Raw genomic sequence first — 17,835 nt, 5'->3', positions numbered from 1 at the left:
CGGTATGCCAAAATTGTGTTAACTTCGTCTGACACCATTTTGCATGCAGGTGTTGGATCAGGGAGTTGGTGCTCGTGGGATTGTATCGCACCTTCATTTCATAGTGCAACGGGCTTAGAGTTCAGCTCTAAATTCCGATGTGCTACAATAGTATAGAATCCTCATTTAAAAAATCCATAATAATATACTTCTAAAGAATAGAAGAAGAGAATAAAGAAGGAAAAAGAGTTTGAGAAAAAGCATTAACATCAACTATAGAACTCCTTATGCAATGAATAACCTTAAAGTTATATATTTAAAGCTTCAAAACCTATCAAGTAGTATGACTAACTAAGTTCTTCTACTTCATTAATGAAGTGACTATAACATAATCACCCTTTAACAATATTTGAGAACCATGTAAATACAGTTGTAATATATAGTTGATATACATAATATGATGATATTGATTAGACACACTTACACTCTTTTACAATAACACACCTTTAAAGCCAATATCAAAAACATCTATATGCAATATGAAAAACTGAGTATAATTAAGATATGTCAAAATTAGAAGAGTTGTCAACATTTCGTTCCCCAAATGCCCATTCATAGTGTTCAAACTAGACAAAAAACTATTTACAACTTTAGCAACACTTATAATAGTGCACTATGATTAGAAAGAGGATTAGCAAAACGACTAAGATATTTCATCTTACACATTATTCACATATTTTGGAGTATAGAACTTTAGAATAACCACAAGTTTATCATGATCAACTTGTAAGATGTTATTAGAAATGTAATACCCAAGATAAATTGTATTTTTAAACCTAAACATGCACTTTGACCAAATTTTCCATAACCAATTGAACATTTTGTAAATATTATGGACATACTCCTCCCACATCTTTTTTGAATGGATCAAAACATTATTAATGAAGTGGCTAGTCACCTCTAGTATATTGTAAATAACCTATATTGAAAAGTTGCTAAAACATTATTTAAATTAAATAGCATTAGTAAAAACTTGTACAAATCAAATAGTGTATAGATGTTTTTTTTAAAAACATCCTTTTTAGCCATTAACACTTGCCAATACATAGAAGCAATATTTAAATGATCCAGAAGATTGGTAGGATTTGAAGTGTGAGGAAAAGGGTATATATTTAAAATAATCACATCATCACATACTTAAAAACTTTGAGACTTTGGATAACATATTTCTTTAATATTTCTTATTTTTTATAGTGACTGATGCCAAATAAGAATTTTATAGTATGAGCATTCCCAGTTGAAATAAAAGCTTAGCTTCATATGAAAGTTCAAAGTCAAAATAAGATAATATACTCTTTCTTGAGCCAATCAACTACACTAACACAAAGGCTAAGGGATCTAAAAAAGGAATTAAAGAGTAAAAAGAAAATATTATAAAACATAATAAGGAAAGAAAAATAATGGAAGTAAAAGTAAAAATAAATGGATAAAGTAAAATAAAAGTGAAAAGAGATAAAGAGTAAAAACAAAAAACCACTAGCATTGCCAATTGTGAAAGGCCTCCTCTCAAGCATGCCATCAAATAGGTGGTGGATCAAGTGTCATAGTCGGTGGCAGTGACACTATAAGTTCAAGGCATCCATATCAGAGTGGGAGTGGGAGAATTATCAGCAGCTGGCAGCTCAAAACAAGGCCATCACTGATAGTGTCCATGACGCTGGAGAATGATCAAAGATGTCTCAGCTAGTTCCTGGTTTTCTCAAGCCAATCTTACAGTCTTCCTTTGGGAGCCTCCACAACATCAACAATGGTCTATTCCAGCCATACCAGCAACATTTCATGCCAGGAAGTCACGGGATCCCAACTCTAGATTTTGGAGGACTTGGTGGAGAGGAGTCAAGGGATAGGGAGAAGCTGTAGAGGCCACTCATCCACTAGTGTATGGATTGCAAGGCTTTCCAGGAACAGCAGCAAACATGAGTGGAAGTTTTGTTCCAAGAAGCGGCCAGGATCCATGGTTGTTTCAAGAGCAGTGGAGCTGGGCAGCTGGAGATGGATCCCAGGAACTTTGCCGACGGCATGAGAAGAGAGGATTTCTGAGGCCAATGCTCGAATCGGTCAGAATTTGGGTATGAGGACGTACTTGGAAGACACGCTAGCGAGGCTGGGGAAAAGACCCCTAGCAAATTCCTTGGGAGCTCAAGCACCATTGTGTGAGGCCAGATTTGAGTGGAGCAAAGCACTATCACCGTCAACACAAAGCTATGTGTGAATTGCATTCCAACCGAGGCCTCCTCCACAAGCCCCTGCTGCAAGTATGAAGCAAGCAAGGTTCCAATCAAACACCTCTTTCCCGATGCCACCTTGTGTCATGGAATGTGTTGCTTGTGGCATATGCCTAGGCTAGGCCAAACAAAGCTTCACCTGGACAACGCTGCTCATGATGGGCTCTGAAGACCTTGTCGGTAGGCCCAATGGCAGTGGCATCTCGCACAGGAGAGGGTCCATGTATTGATTTTTGAGTTTGGGTTAGTATAGGCAGACTGGCTTCGGCACTTCGTGTGCATAGTGAAATCTCTAGTCATGGGGTAGTTACTATCAACTAGTCACATCACTTGCCTCTCTGTCAATATTTTTTATTTCATTAAAAGGGCGTGACCGTATAAACAACTCTAACTGCCTATTTGCAATAGTCTATCTAAACCTTACTAACATGTTTGGTTTCTTTGCTTAGGAGGGTTGGGGTGGCTTCTCTCTCTATGTCCTTGTAGGTAGGGGCATATCAAACTTTTGTAAGCTAAGTGACACCCAAAGTAGGAAGGGTGGCTGATTCCATTAATCATTTCTTTGTCAGCAATGGCCAAAAGGTGTCTGAGTTGATAGTGCATCCATGTTAGACAAAGAGGTTACTTTAACTTATTTAAATTAGTGCATTTCTCACATAGTGTGATCACTATGAACTTTTTCTAAAGTTGTTTCCATGGTGGTGGTCTAGGCTGGAGTATGCATTGACAAGGGCGTCGATCTTCCCTAAGGGAGGGAGAGTGTCGCGAATGTGACTTTAGGTATCAAAAGTTATTTGTCAATTAGTCCTTTTGGATATTCTTTCCTTACTACCATGATAGTAAGAGGTCGGTATTGTTGGACCCTTTATTAGTCTCCGCCTAAACTAGTTGAAAAACTGATCATCACATGTGCACTTAGACTAGAAAGGCACTAAGGAAGGAAATCCTAAGTTGTCATTTAGTCAAGCATATTTGACATTATGACGAGAAATTTATATTGTTGACTTGCACTTGCTAGTGTTGAGAACCCCCGCGATATTGAGATTGGTCCCTCAATATTCGTTAAATGATAACTTACCATGTCTACCAAACATCTTCACTATCATGCACCTTGTGTTAGTATCATTCGGTCCCAAATGTTATTTATGGAAAGTGTCTAGATTTGCTCATTTGGCATATCTACGAAATGTAGATATTGTTTTGCACATAATGGTCCCGTATCCAAATTCACAATTTAGTGCCATTCAAGTTTTGAGTTAATCCCAAAGACTAACTCTTAATACTAAGGGAGGCTAAAGCCCAAACGTGCGTTCCTTAAGGGGAGGCTTTGTGGGGGTATAGTAAGGATAGTGGGTAGGTTGGGCATGGTTGATCAACTTGAGGCATAGTCTAGCTCTTGCTTGTGTGCCTGTCCTTGTTCTGCGTCTAACTTAAGTCTAAACTTAAATTGCATTCCATGTGAGTTGGTGAAGTACCCATATCCTTGTGTTAAGCCATCTGTATGCTGAAATAGCACTAAACTCTGTTTGGCTCCATTTTGCGTGTTAGTCCTGGCATTAAATGGCCCAAGGCCTTGAAACTTGGGTTTCGCACCATTGTCCTTTAGACACGTGGCATATGGCATGTGATATGTGGCACATGGACGGTTTAGGTTTTGCTTTGTGGTTATTCTATGGTAAATCATCATAGGATAAAGGATAAAAACCATATGTGTTACAAAATCTTAGCCCATCCACAAGAAAACCTTGATTGTCTTCCATCATTTCGAGAGGAGGGGATGGAAGTCCAATTGTATAGCTATGATGCTGTATATTAATATTAGTATAGTGGGATTTTAGTAGCTATAGGATTAGTTTTAATTTGGACTACTTGCTCTTATATATAAGCTAGGGTTTTTGGGCTAATTAATATACATATTTTTATATTCTATTTCCATATTCCATGCACTCACACACACACACACAGATATATATATATATATATATATATATATATGTATGTATGTATGTATGTATGTATATATATGTATATATACATAAACATATATGAATTTTCAATTTATTGCCACATCAACATCTTCTTTCTTCTTCTTTATTTTTTAGTTTGGTAAGAATCTATGATAAGATGATTGATCTTTCAACCTAATTAGAAGTCTAGCTAAACCAAACATCATGCCAAAATATTGTTGGGCATGAGCCTCCACACTCTAGTCACTGTCCAGTGCATGCTATGCTAATTCAGTGACACCATTGCTGCACTAGAGCACTCGATTAAAGCTCCTAAGGCACTAAACACACAGCTAAATACACCTGAATATTGATCTAGAGTCTAACCAATCCCCACCTCACAATTGTGAGTGCTACGTAACACCGATTTGATCTAGGGGAGCAGAATCTCATAGTAGCAGTAGGTGCTAGATGAAATTATTAGTGAATTAATAAAGATTATGGTGCTATATGGTATATTAGATAAGCTGGAGCACATGATCTTATTGCCAAGTACCATACTCAATGCAATCTTTGAATTTTTTTGCCACCTAATTATAACATAGCATCTAGCAATCTTAGATATTTCTGTGTGTTATAGGCAATGCCAACTTGCATGGGTTGGATTCATATGTGGAATTCCCTATGCTAAAATTCTAATGCACACAATTATGTTCTGATTGCTATTATAGCAATTAAAATGTGATTATGTGCATTATAATATTGTGTGCCATCATAAATAAATTGTTATACATCTCAAACTCTCAATAAAGACTCTTGCTAAGCCATGGTTATTCATGCATTACCTTTAAGTAAATAGTAAAATCTTTATTAAGTCATCACTTAGTCTTGAAAAACTTATTGAAGTTGTAAATGAAGAGTGGTGTTTAACTATGTTATCAAGGCATGATGCTTTTAAGTATTTATTAAAAGTCATGCTACCACTGACATCTCATCTCATCCCAAAAAATCTTCTTATTTTCAAGGCTACCAACTCTTTAAAAACAGAATATCATTATCTGTAAAAACGGGTACATTCTATGAATATTCTAGTATGAGAAGGCCTAGAATCGAACCACGGACCCCGCTGCCTCATTGACAAGGGCAAAAAGAGACACACGGACGCCTGCATAGTTAGTAAATTCCGGTTAAGCCTTCCCCTCGCTTCGGTTTTCTTACACGAGGAATAGAGGGCCCTTTGTCTGGCGAGGCGTTGCCTTTGCCCTCGCCAAAGCGATCCGTCTAGGTTTTCTCTTGATCTCAGGCAATCGGCGTCTAGATCTAGCGCGATCGCTCCTCGACCGCGCGCGGCGAAGCATCGGGAATCCGGCGCGATCTGGCGCAGCACAGCGCGGAATGAGGTTTGATCTCGAAGCTCTGTTTCTGGTTGTTAGATCCAATTCGCGGCCGTCGGCCCCGGTCCTCGCATCGTAATCGATCGGTCGATGGATGGATCGATCGAAGGTCCGGGCATGGCGTTGGATTGGATTAGGTCTTTTGTTGTTTTGCGTTGTGGAAACCCTTTCTCTTTCTTTGACGCCGCATTGCTTTGTGATTAGGTTGGTCGTGAGATCTGCCGGAGGACGCAGCGATTGATGATATAGACGTCAGAAATGGAGAGGAGTAGGAAAAATCCCAGGCTTTTGTGAAAATGCCAGGTCTATCGCGCAACAAGGTCCATCACTCTTTTACGTCGTCTTCTTCCGGGTCTTCGCTATGCAACACGCCCAGCGACGCACGAAACTCTATATGGTCTCGCTCCAACACTGAAGATGTCACTTACTCGCAGCTTCAAAAGGTAAGTCCATAGCTGGCTGTTTTACAATTTTCTTTCATTTGGTTTTCCTCTCTCGTTTTGGATTTCGTCGTGGTGATGTAGAATTGTTCTAGCGCTTTTCCTCATGACTGCCTTTTTTTTGGTGTCTATACATGCAGCCACAGGGGGTGTCAGAGAAGCTTATTGTTTGCTAGGCATAACCTGGAACGAGATTTTAACACGCTGCGATTTGCTCATTGCAGTTTTGGAATGGGCTTCCAGCCGATGCCAGGCGCAACCTGCTCCGCATCGATAAGCAAACTCTATTCGAACAAGTCCGCAAGAATCTCTACTGCTCCAGGTGCCATGGACTTTTGGTGGAAGGATTCTCTCAGATTGTTATGTACGGCAAGAACCTCTCCGTTGGACGTAACACTTCCAAGTGCCGGAAAGTCTACCCAGAGGACGAAGTTAATGGCAATGCGGGTGCTGGCTACATTGGGACGCTTCAAGACGATGCGAAAGATCCCTCCCTTCATCCCTGGGGTGGATTAGCAGCAACAAGGGACTGCATGCTTACCGTCCTCGACTGCTTCTTAGACGGGACGTCACTCGAGGTGCTCCAAAATGTACCCCCGGATTACTTGCCTCTCTTCTTAGGATTTTCTTTTGCTTTACATCTCGCATTGCAGTTGTTTAAACTGACAGTGTGTAGTACTACTTCTCAGGTGTTTGAGAGTGCACGGGGAAGGGAGCGAGAACGAGAGCTGCTTTACCCGGACGCCTGTGGGGGGAATGGACGAGGCTGGATAAGCCAGAGTAGTGGTATTTACTCGTCGGGCAGAGGCCATGGAATAAAGGAAACCTGTGCTCTTCATACGACCAGACTTTCGTGCGAAGCTCTAGTGGATTTTTGGTCGGCTTTAAGTGAAGAGACAAGACGGTCCCTTTTGAGGATGAAAGAGGAGGACTTCATCGAGAGACTTATGTTCAGGTACATCATCTTTTTCCCTTTTTCGTTTGAGTGCGACTTTAACATTCGTTCACAGATTCGACAGCAAAAGGTTTTGTAGGGATTGTCGACGCAATGTCCTTCGCGAGTTCAAAGAAATGAAGGAGCTGAAGAGAGCTAGGAAGGAGCCAAGATGCACAAGATGGTTCTGTGCTGCGGATACTACGTTCCAGTATGAGGTATTATCTTTCTATGTTTATGTTCGGTTGTTTCTAATGCGCTCAGTTTTATCTGATAGGTATCTGATAATGCAGTACAAGCAGATTGGCATGAATCAATCGCAGGGGAAGTTGGCACTCCATACCAACATTTTGAGTGGGCACTGGGAACTGCAGAAGGCAAGTCCGACATATTTGGCTTTGAAGATGTGGGTTTATCGGACAGAGTGGAAGTGGAGGGCCTAGATCTAGGAAATATCTTCGACTGTTTCATCACTCTCAGAGCTTGGAAACGTGACGGGAGATGTAGTGACTTTACCGTCAAAGCTCATGCTTTGAAGGGTGAATTATGTGTACATCGTCGGCTATTTGTCGGTGACGGGATTGTTTCCATTACTGAGGGCGAAAGCATACAACGCTTTTTCGAGCATGCAGAAGAAACAGAAGAAGAGGAGGTAGGGATTGTGCCTCAGTCTATCATGTCACTCACTAAACGTTGTTTTGAATTCAAGGACGACGATGGTTTCGACAAAGATGGCAATGAACTGGATGGTGAAGGCTCTCGTTCGCAAAAGCACGCTAAAAGTCCCGAGCTTGCACGCGATTTTCTTCTAGACGCAGCAACGGTTATTTTCAAGGAACAGGTGCGCAGGCTTACAGAAAAAAGTAGTTTTAGCTGAATATTGTCATCATCTCTGCTTATGTAGGTTGAGAAAGCGTTCCGGGAGGGAACTGCTCGGCAAAATGCACATAGTATTTTCGTTTGCCTGGCTCTTGGATTACTAGAAGACCGAGTACGAGTTGCATGCAAAGAGATAGCCACGTTGGAAAAGCAGGTATGTGTCTTCTGATTATTCCTCCCGTTTTTTAACGCAGAAATCCTCGCAGAATAAGCTTTTGGAAGAGGAAGAGCATGAGAAAAGGGAAGAGGAGGAGCGCAGGGAAAGAAGAAAACTAAAAGAGAAGGAAAAGAAGCTGAGAAGGAAAGAGAAGCTCAAGTGCAAAGAACGTGAGAAGGAGAAAGGCAAAGGTGGAAGACCGTCTTCCACGAGATCCGAGGAGAATGTTGCACTTCAAGCTGATAGCAAACAGAATGAAGAAGGTAGTTTATCGGACATGACAGAAGTGCGGCTGGTGCCAGACGAATCTGAGAGAAGCGGCGGAGAGTCTCCTGCCGGACGCACTCTGGACACTGGTAACTCGAGGGACGCTAACGGAGCATTCATTGTAGAGCAGTCCAAGGCAGCAAAGAGGCGATCAAATGGCAAGAGACAGCAGGTGGCTGATTCAGTTCCAGTTAGATATTCTCGACGAGGGACATCAATGACTTTCGAAAGAGTTAGTCACAGGGGCTCCTCAGATTTGGCCATACAAGAGCGGCAAACTGACAGCGAGCCGTTGAAAGCTCGTAACGGGTTTCCGATGGCCAGACAAGAGACGCAGCAATGCGCATGCACGACCACATTCTGGGCCAAGAGAATGCAGGAGTCTCCTACAAAGGTGACTAGGAAACCAGAGTCCAGGCAACTGCACGTAAAGGCTGGTGTGTTTAAGAGCCGGGTTCCGGCAACGACCAATCTAGGCAGTCAGAAACTTCCCACTTCTCCTGAATCAGTAAGGTCGAGGAAGGAAGGCATGACATACACGAAAGTTGTCACGAAAGGCTTAAACGCGAACGGGGTGAAGCATGACGTGCAGCTGAATGGAGATGTCTGTTGTTCTCTAGAGGATCCAGTGGGTGGTGTGACCAAGGGAGAAGCCGCCCCTGCCAACGAGTCGTTGTCATGCGGGGTGGATGAGGAAAAATCATCGGACAGCCAGATGATGCAGGTGGAACCTTTAGTCGATCGGACAGAGCTGGAAAAGCCACTGGAGGCTATCGGAGATGGCAGTTTAAGTGGAGCTTCGGCTGAGGTTATGGATGCTGATAGCCGGAAAGAAAGCCCGAGAAACAGAGCCGACGTAGCGAAGGAGGAGCCGAAGGATGCAGCAGAAGTAGCCAGTGCAGCGGAAACTTGTCCGACCCCAGCTGCAGCATGCTCGGTTCCCGCCGCCGCTACTACTGCTACTGCTCCACCGCTGGGAACTCCATATCCTCCTCCAGTCTGCTCACCGGAAGTCATTCGAAACGGTTACGTGAATGGTTTCGTTCATGGCGGAGCGGCGAAGAACCATCACACGTACACAACAGTGGTGGAGATGCTACCAGTTCACTCGCCACCACCGCCGCCGCCGCCGCCGCCGCCGCCTCCACCTCCGACTCACCACCATATCCACCGGCATCCTCCGCCGCAGTCGCAGCAGCCAGGATTCGCGTGCTTTCCTGCGGTGCACGGCCCGTGGGGAGGGCCTCAAGCCAGGACTCCATTCATTCCAGGAGCAGCACCGCCGATGTTTATTCCAGGACCGGCAGCGTTCGGCTATCCCAGGTTTCCGGTTCCTCGCATTTTCCATCCTCCCCTGAGGATGCCATCGCTGTCCGCCGCCGAGATGGTCTCCATGCAAGCGCAACCGCCGCCGCGTCCTCGACCGGACTACGCGGCGGCGGCGTGGATACCAGTGGACGCGACGAGGCCGCTTCTAGCACCGGAGATCCAAGAGCAGCAGCAGCAGAGCTTCAAGGTGGAGAAGCCGGGATCGCTGGGGGAGCCAATGCAGACGGCGACGTTCTCATTCCAGGAGCTCCAGAAGGAGTTTAGATTCACGCCAAACACCTTCTCGTTGTTTCACTTTGGTGGCGGAGCTGCTACTTCTGGTGGTGGTGGTAGTAGCGGCGGTGGTGGTGGTGCCAGTAGCAATGGTGGCGATGCTTGTCCGCCGCTTGTCTCCGACTCTCCGAAGCTCGCATCGTCGCCGCCGCGCGAGGCCAACGCAGAAGAGGTGGTGGTGAGCATCAAGTGTATGGACCGATTGCCCAGTGGCATCAATAAGGCGAGCATGAACGCTGGGGAGTATAGCTTGTTTGCGGCGGCTCCAGGGAAGGGGTTTGGATTCTTTTAGAGGTCGTACGTAGCGCTCGCAGTATTGATTTTCCTTCCAACCAGCACCGAACGAACGTTTTGTTTTCCAGGCTTTCTCGGCGACGAGCTTGTCCATTTTCTTGCGTAAGCTTTTCCCGCGTCTCGTCACTGTATGTGTGTGTGTGTGTGTGTGTGTGTGTTTATAATCTTTTTTATCTATTTGTCTCGCTTTCTTTTATTTTATTTTATTGCTTTTGCGCTCTTTATTGTTGATGTTCACACAGCAATAATGGGTCCTCCGCCTTGACAAAGACGAAAAATTTCCACGAGAGGAATCTCAGAGAGGCCAGAGAGAGAGAGATCCGTGGACACGGAGGCTGTACGGACGACGAAAAAGATCCGAGCTGTAAGCTCCCGCCACGTGTCTGCTGCTGTGATTGGCCGCAGCCGCTGAGTTGGCACGGGCTGGGTTTTGTACAATACTACTCTCGCTGTCGTATAGGGGGGAGGAGGCGAGGAAGCGAAGCAATCAAGCTCCCTGGCTATGGCGGTTAAGTGAGGAAGGAGGAGGGAGAGAGCCCTAATCCTACATTCTGGGGAGAGGCCGAGGATGAGAATCCGGACGTGAAGATCTGGCGACGGCGTCGGGATCGCTGCGGCAGCAATGGCGAGGCACGCGAAGGCGGCGACGCGGCGGCCAGGGACGGGGCTTTCGATCATGCTCGCCGTGGCTATGGTCGTGCTCTTCTTCGTCGCCAGCATTGGTATGCAAGAGTTCTTTCTAGTTCTTCGCTGGGGTCTTCGCATTTCTTCTCGCATTCTCCCCTTTTGTGTCCTTGTCTCAGTGTTTCGCTTCCTCCACACTCGAGCATCGGTTCCTCGCTCGAGGATTTCTTGAGATTCTATGCGTTTTCTACGCTCCAGCTCTCTTTGGCTCCCCATCGCATCGATATTCTAGCAGCTTTCTTGGTACTGATGTGTGGAATTCCTTCCTTCCAGCCGTGTCCTTCGTCTTCGCCGTGCTCCTCGCCGACGACCAGCAGCAGCACGCCATCGGGATCAACTATGGCCGAGTGGCGGACAATCTCCCCCCGCCCGCCCGCGTCGTGGAGCTCCTCCAGTCGCTCAAGATCCGCAGCGTCAAGATCTACGACGCCAATCCCGACGTCCTCAAGGCGCTCCAGAGCACGAATCTCCGCGTGGCGATCATGGTGACCAACCAGGAGATCGAGCAGATGGCCGCCTCTTCCAACTTCTCGGATCAATGGGTCCAGCAGAACGTCGCAGCGTACCCCGCCACCAAGATCGAGACCGCCATCGTTGGCAACGAGATTCTCTCCGACCTCTCCCTCAGGCAAACGGTGTGGAGCAAGCTCGTCCCGGCTATGGAGAATTTGCATTCCTCTCTCCAGCGGCTAGGCCACGGCAAGATCAAAGTCACCACGTCCCTCGCCATCGACTGCTTGAAGGTCTCGTTCCCTCCATCCGATGGAGTGTTTCGAGACGACATCTCCGACGCCATCATCCAGCCCATGCTCAAGTTCTTGGAGACGACGCAGAGCCCGTTCTTCATCAACGTCTACCCATACTTTGCATGGCTCGACGACCAGCAGACCATCTCGCTCGACTACGCGCTCTTTCGAGGGCCGTCTTCGAATGCTTCGCAGGCCGAGGATCCCTCCGGCATGCACTACGACAACCTCCTGGACGCGCAGCTGGACGCGCTGGTTGTCGCAATGACCAAGCTCGGCTATGGTGGCGTCCAGGTTTCTATAAGTGAGACCGGGTGGCCGAGCAGAGGCTCCGTCGGGGCCTCGCTTGCCAATGCAGCCGATTACAACAGGAGGCTGGTTCTACGAATTCTCGGGAAGAACAGGAAGAACAAGAACCACGGCACTCCTAGACGACCCGGAAGGCTCATCGACACTTACATCTTTGCTCTGTTCAACGAGGATCAAAAGCCGGGTGCCGCGACAGAGCGAAACTGGGGGCTGTTGTATCCAAACGGTAGCAAAGTCTACGACATCGATCTAACCGGGAAGACTCCCGTGGATAAGTATCCGGCTCTGTCAGCAGCAGCAGCAGCACCTTCATCCCCGGCGGCTACGTCGTCGTCGTCCTACTTTTCATCTCCAAAGGCAAACGCCTCCCAGGTGCCAGCGCTCCCCCAAGCAGCGATTCCGGGGAACTTTTCCACTGGAAACTCGTCCAGGCAGGGGCAGTGGTGCGTCGCAAAGGCCGACTACGTGAGCACCGCCGACGTCCAAGACGCGATCGACTACGCGTGCGGAGGGGGAAAGGCCGACTGCGCGGCAATCCAGCCCGGACAGGCCTGCTATCTTCCCAACCTCGTCAGGCTCCACGCCTCGTACGCTTTCAACTCCTACTGGCAAAAGATGAAGAGGTCCGGCGGGACGTGCGCCTTCAACGGATTTGCCAAGCTGACCAGCGTGGATCCAAGTAAGTTTCGATCGTTTTCATTGTTTCTTTGGTTTCTTTTTCAGTGTTCGCGGTTTGCTTTTGATACTAACTATAGATGACATTGTTTCCTTGGTGTGTTCTCGGTCAGTTTGATCTTACTGAGTTTGTTGTTTGTCTGTGGTTTTCTTTTAGTGTTCTCGTTCAGTTTGATCTTGCTCTTTTGATATGACTATAGTCCCCATTGTTTCTTGGTTTTCTTTTTGTGTTCTCGGTCAGTTTGATCTTACTGAGTTTCTTGTGGGTTTGCTATTGATACTAACTAGGATTAACACTGTTTTCTTGGTTTGCTTTTAGTGTTCTTACTGAGTTTCATGTCGGTTTGCTTTTGATACTAACTATAGTTGTCATCGTTTACTTGGTTTTCTTTTAGTGTTCTCTGTCAGTTTGATCTTTCCGAGTTTCTTGTTGGTTTGCTTTTGATACTAAATATATTGGTGTTCGTTGTACAGGCTATGGATCTTGCGTGTACCCCGTGCTATGATTAAATTTTGGAGAGTCCACAACTAACGAGACCACACTAGAGGTACTTTAGCAGCCACCGACGCAAAGCGCTTTGACGACGATATTGCGGGAGGTAAGTGGAAGGCGGAAGCTCTTTTCTCTCTTTTTTTCTCTCTCGGCTTTTTCGATTGCCTTGTTTCGCGTCTCCACTGACAGTGAACAGCGCAGTGGCATCTAAAAATTATCGATACTCTTTTCTCGCTCTTTCGCTGGTCCCGGAATGATGTCGATGCCCAGACACATCATACACGGAAGATCGAAAAGGATATCTTTGTCTAGTGTTGTTGTTGTTGTCTTTCGTACACAGGGAGGAGACAATGCCGTACTAATAACCAAACGTAAAGGTTTCTTATTTCCTGTGATGTAAACTTCAAATTTTTCCGCGCAAATATGGGCCGTCCAATCCAGTGGCGCACGGTTCTGTTTATTCCTTGCAGGCCTTCACTGTGGCAGGGTTTAGTTCTTCCTGGGGAGATGGCGCTTTGGCTCTTGGTCGCCATCCTCGTGCTGGTGAGTGCTTATCAGGTAAGCTCAATTGGCGTTTCTTTGTTCTTGATCTTGATTGTTGGCGCCATTCGCAGCATACCCAAGTGCTACCACGGCGATCGGAAGCGACGCCATTGCTCCCGCCCCAGGCCAAGGACGATGCCGATGCCATTATCGATGCGGCATTCTCTTCCGAGTGAGTGCCTTCTTTTCTTTGGCCAGGTTTTCTCATTTTCACGATGGCGTTAGTATTGTTTACGAGAGGATTGCGTGCATGACTGATACGTTTGGACCTCGCTTCAGTGGCTCCGATGCTCTCGAGAACGCTCTAGATTGGACAAGAGTAAGCCTTTCTCTCTCTTTTTTCTTTTTCCTTGCTTAAGCTGAACCTCCCTCATCGCAGGAAGAGATGGAGAAGGATGGATTATCTGTCGTTGAAGAGTACGTAATGGTTCCTTCCTGGGTACGTGGCCGGGAGTTTGCTAGGCTTTTATCTCCCAGAGTGAAGGAGCTTCATATGGTCGGTCTAGGCATGAGCGTTGGCACGCCGGGAAAGAAGTCATTGGTTGCAAAGGCCATTGTCGTTTCGTCCTTCCAAGAACTTGATCAAAGAGCCAGTGACGTGCAAGGTAAACTGAAAGACCAGTCCACTTTTTTCGGTTCTTTTATCCTTGAGGAAATCACATCTGAACAGGAAAGATCGTCGTCTACAATGTAAACTTTGATCAAGGCTACTCAAACACTGTCAAGTACAGGACACTAGGAGCGACACGGGCCGAAAAGTATGGTGCTGTTGCCGCTCTCGTTCACTCAATGACACCGTATGGTTTACAGGTGATTATTTCTTTAAGAGGAAATTTTGTGAATTAACATAGCTCTTTCTTATAGACTCCTCACACCGGTGCCACTAGAACTACTGGAATACCATCTGCTGCGATATCCGTGGAAGACTCTAGAATGCTAGCAAGAATGCAAGCTCGAGGCCAAGAGATTGTCATCGAGCTTTACATGGAGGTAAAAGTCTTGGAAACTTCATTCTGTGTATATATGAAATGCGTCGTTGCAGGCTCATATGTTACCTGACAAGCCTTCGCGGTATGTCACTTTCGGTTCTATTGGTTTCGTTTGATGAAACTTGCAATGTTCCTTCCAGAAACTTGATCGTGGAGATCAAAGGTGCAGAAAAACCGGACGAGGTGGTCGTCTTTGGAGGCCATATGGACAGTTGGGACATTGCAGATGGTGCAATGGATGATGCTGGGGGAGCATTTGTTTCTTGGGAGGTATTCTTTATTCTTTTACGGAGGATGTTGTAGCTCATTCCATTTGCATTTTCCAGGTGGTGCGACTTATTCACCAGCTAAAGCTAAGGCCACACCGTACGCTTCGAGCAGTGCTGTTTGTGAATGAAGAAAATGGTGCAAAAGGTGCTGAGCAATACTACCTTAACCACAAGCATGAGTCGAAGTTGTAAGTCTCAGCCTCTCTTCTTCCTGTTCTTCTTATCATGAAACCAGGACGAGTATAGCCATTGAGTCTGACGAAGGAACTTTCACTCCATTGGGAATTTCTTTTCAAGGCTCCACAGCTGCACGGTCCATTCTGGAACAGGTACAGTAACTACAGCTTCAAGAAGAACTTCTGCAACTTCGTAAAATGCCTCTTTAGATCGGAAAAGCTTTTCTGGCGGGGATTGGATCCGGAAATGTCAGTGGACAGAGCATAGGGACGGACATTTCACCCATGGTAAGCATCTCCATGTCTTGTTTTTCTTGTCACCGAGATGACATACATATCTTCAGTGTGATGCTGGAGTTCCTTGTGGAAGCCTAGTGACTCTGGACCCACGGGTTGGGAGCTTATCAAACAATCCGTGCAAAACCTTCAGCAATCCTCCATATCCAGACGTCAACTTTGGAACTAGTGGATACTTTTGGTATGTTAATTTTATCTCCAGCTCTTCTCTACTCACTCGTCCGTGTTTACGCAAAGGTATCACCATACCCAATCTGACACAGTTGACAAGCTTTCACCGAGGCAACTCCAACACTGTGCTGCTACACTTGCTGTTTGGACATATTCAATAGCAAATCTGGATTTCTTGCTCCCCAGATCGTGAATCCAGATCCATAGCCGCTTGTCAGCATGTGCGTTATTGTGAATGATAAATTGAGGAGAACACCATTTGTACGAGAAAGGAATGTATATCCGATTTCCCGACATTCTATGCGTTTTCTACACGTCTCAGCGCTCTTGTGGGTAACGAGACTGTCTCCGACCTCTCTCTCGTGCAAACGGTACGTTGCTAGCTCGTCAGCTTTGAATCTGAGAAGAAAGTAAAGAGATGTTTAGATTTAAGGCTTAGAGGCAAATGTGTACAATCATGGTAGATCCCTACATTTATCAGGCAACTCCATTATGAAAGGATTATTTACTTTAATAGTTTCTGAAAATATTGTTAAGTCTTCTCGAGCATGCACTACCCGTAACATAAAAGATCCATCTCTAAGTACAATCACTCCTCCACCTTCATTGTGAGCTAAACATATTTCCCAGATATCTTCAATGGCCTCTATGAAGTCTGCACGTGTGCCTCCATGAAACCAGCCAATCGTTAGAAAGATGCCTAAGGTGCCAATTACATAAGAATAGGTACCAGGCTGGAATCTATTTAGAGCAAATTGGATCCAAACTAATGATGCACAATTACAATAATCTCCAACATTAGTTCTAATGTGAAAAGTGTCAATACAATCCTGGAGTGATGGTGCTGAATAAGATTTTGCTTGTTGGATGAGCATTAATATCAAGATAGAATTGCATAGGATTACTTTGAGTTCCATAACTTTATAATTGTAATTTTATTATGGAGTTTATATAGAAGGAAGGAATAAACAAAATAAATTTGAATATATCTCTTGGCCTTATTATTTAGACTTTTATAATTGGTGTAAAAATTCAAACTCAATCATTTTGTTTCCTGGTTGACTATTTAGCTTGTTTTAGACTTAATAATCCAATGTAAAAAAGTTAAAATTTAAATAATTTCAATATACATTCACACAGATACTTTTATTGAAGTATTAAAGTGTCTAATTAAATTTTTCATTGCTAATAAGAATGTTCAATCATGAAATAAAAAAATTGTTAAAATAATTTGACATTAAATTAGCTACAACTTACGAGATATTTGCCAAAAGATAATTTTATAAGATATGTAATTAAATGATGAGATTTAGATATATTGTAACCATATTTTTAACATAGGGGATAAATAAATAAGTGATTATTAATCTATTTCTGTTTAAAGGGAAAGATACACTATAAATAAATGATATCAAAATTACTTGTAATTCTTCTTTATCACTTTTCCTTACTCCATTATAAAGGTGGGGCTCTCATTTGTCCCCTCTACCCCCTCATACAAAGAATATAACTTTTAAGACATCAAGGTAAAGAGCTAAAAATTCACAAAAACAAGAGAAAGTAAAGAAGAAACTATTGAAAAGAATTTTTAGATATGGAAATGAGGAAATAAGAAGAAGGAAATGCATTTAAAGCTTAAATAATCTCTCTCTCTCTCTCTCTCTCTCTCTCTCTCTCTCTCTCTCTCTCTCTCTCTCTCTCTCTCTCTCTCTCTCTCTCTCTCTCTCTCTCTCTCTCTCTCTCTCTCTCTCTCTCTCTCTCTCTCTCTCTCTCTCTCTCTCTCTCTCTCTCTCTCTCTCTCTCTCTCTCTCTCTCTCTCTCTCTCTCTCTCTCTCTCTCTCTCTCCCTCCCTCCCTCCCCCTTACACTACTTGCCTCATCAGATCACAGGAAGAAATGGAGAAAGATGGATTATATGTTGAAGAGCATGTAATGGTTCTTTGCTATATGTGGTCTGGAGTTTGCTAGGCCTAGAGTGAAAGCTATAGTCAATGTCAGTCTGGATAGACAATACTTTGCTTGCTACCTTTTTCACTTGTCCTTGGTTCGTAGGGAGGAAGTCACTAGTTGCAAAGGCTATTGTCATTTTGTTCCTCCAAGAATGATCAATCTAATGCTACTGATTTAAAGGGCCCTTTCACACCATCCTTTAAGTTAAAAGAAATTCAATTCCCATGCATTGCTATGTAGTGATGGTGTGGCATGGCAAAAGAAGTGAATGCAATAAAATCAAAAGGAAGAGTAAATCTTGTTACACGACACACCTCGCCACATAGACATTAGGGTTTTCCTGTTCTGTCCGCTAGC

General features: G+C 44.7%; 3 protein-coding genes across 5 annotated transcripts; all 3 read left to right on the top strand.

Moving 5' to 3' along the window:
- Positions 1 to 5,370: 5,370 nt before the first annotated feature.
- LOC9651554 lies at positions 5,371 to 10,464 on the top strand. Of its 2 annotated transcripts, none has more exons than XM_024677143.1 (9): positions 5,371 to 5,610; positions 5,809 to 6,047; positions 6,269 to 6,622; positions 6,734 to 6,999; positions 7,055 to 7,196; positions 7,256 to 7,630; positions 7,688 to 7,819; positions 7,883 to 8,011; positions 8,064 to 10,464. In XM_024677143.1, the coding sequence occupies exons 2-9, from the start codon at positions 5,901 to 5,903 to the stop codon at positions 10,173 to 10,175; spliced, it is 3,657 nt and encodes a 1,218-aa protein (XP_024532911.1). In that variant the 5' UTR covers positions 5,371 to 5,610; positions 5,809 to 5,900; the 3' UTR covers positions 10,176 to 10,464. The 2 variants fall into 2 exon arrangements, with proteins under 2 accessions (XP_024532911.1, XP_002972580.2); XM_002972534.2 differs by having other exon boundaries at positions 6,269 to 6,634.
- Positions 10,465 to 10,613: 149 nt separating this feature from the next.
- On the top strand, positions 10,614 to 13,320 carry LOC9651553 (probable glucan endo-1,3-beta-glucosidase A6). The gene is made up of 3 exons (XM_024677144.1): positions 10,614 to 10,899; positions 11,135 to 12,595; positions 13,066 to 13,320. The coding sequence occupies exons 1-3, from the start codon at positions 10,800 to 10,802 to the stop codon at positions 13,095 to 13,097; spliced, it is 1,593 nt and encodes a 530-aa protein (XP_024532912.1). The 5' UTR covers positions 10,614 to 10,799; the 3' UTR covers positions 13,098 to 13,320.
- A 66-nt stretch (positions 13,321 to 13,386) lies between these two features.
- On the top strand, positions 13,387 to 15,837 carry LOC9651552 (carboxypeptidase Q). 2 transcript variants are annotated; one of them, XM_024677145.1, is made up of 13 exons: positions 13,387 to 13,642; positions 13,699 to 13,799; positions 13,853 to 13,946; positions 14,007 to 14,232; positions 14,298 to 14,437; positions 14,492 to 14,617; positions 14,670 to 14,698; positions 14,757 to 14,886; positions 14,943 to 15,073; positions 15,121 to 15,214; positions 15,272 to 15,349; positions 15,406 to 15,539; positions 15,596 to 15,837. In XM_024677145.1, exons 1-13 carry the CDS (start codon positions 13,508 to 13,510, stop codon positions 15,720 to 15,722), a joined length of 1,545 nt encoding a protein of 514 aa, XP_024532913.1. In that variant the 5' UTR covers positions 13,387 to 13,507; the 3' UTR covers positions 15,723 to 15,837. The 2 variants fall into 2 exon arrangements, with proteins under 2 accessions (XP_024532913.1, XP_024532914.1); XM_024677146.1 differs by having other exon boundaries at positions 13,434 to 13,642; positions 13,753 to 13,799.
- The last annotated feature ends 1,998 nt before the right edge of the window (positions 15,838 to 17,835 follow it).

This window comes from Selaginella moellendorffii, unplaced genomic scaffold, assembly GCF_000143415.4.
Source record: "Selaginella moellendorffii unplaced genomic scaffold, v1.0 SELMOscaffold_19, whole genome shotgun sequence".
In the NCBI taxonomy this organism is placed as follows: domain Eukaryota; kingdom Viridiplantae; phylum Streptophyta; class Lycopodiopsida; order Selaginellales; family Selaginellaceae; genus Selaginella; species Selaginella moellendorffii.
The sequence above is the reverse complement of the archived record's forward strand: the minus strand, read 5'-3'. Positions and strand labels throughout refer to the sequence as shown.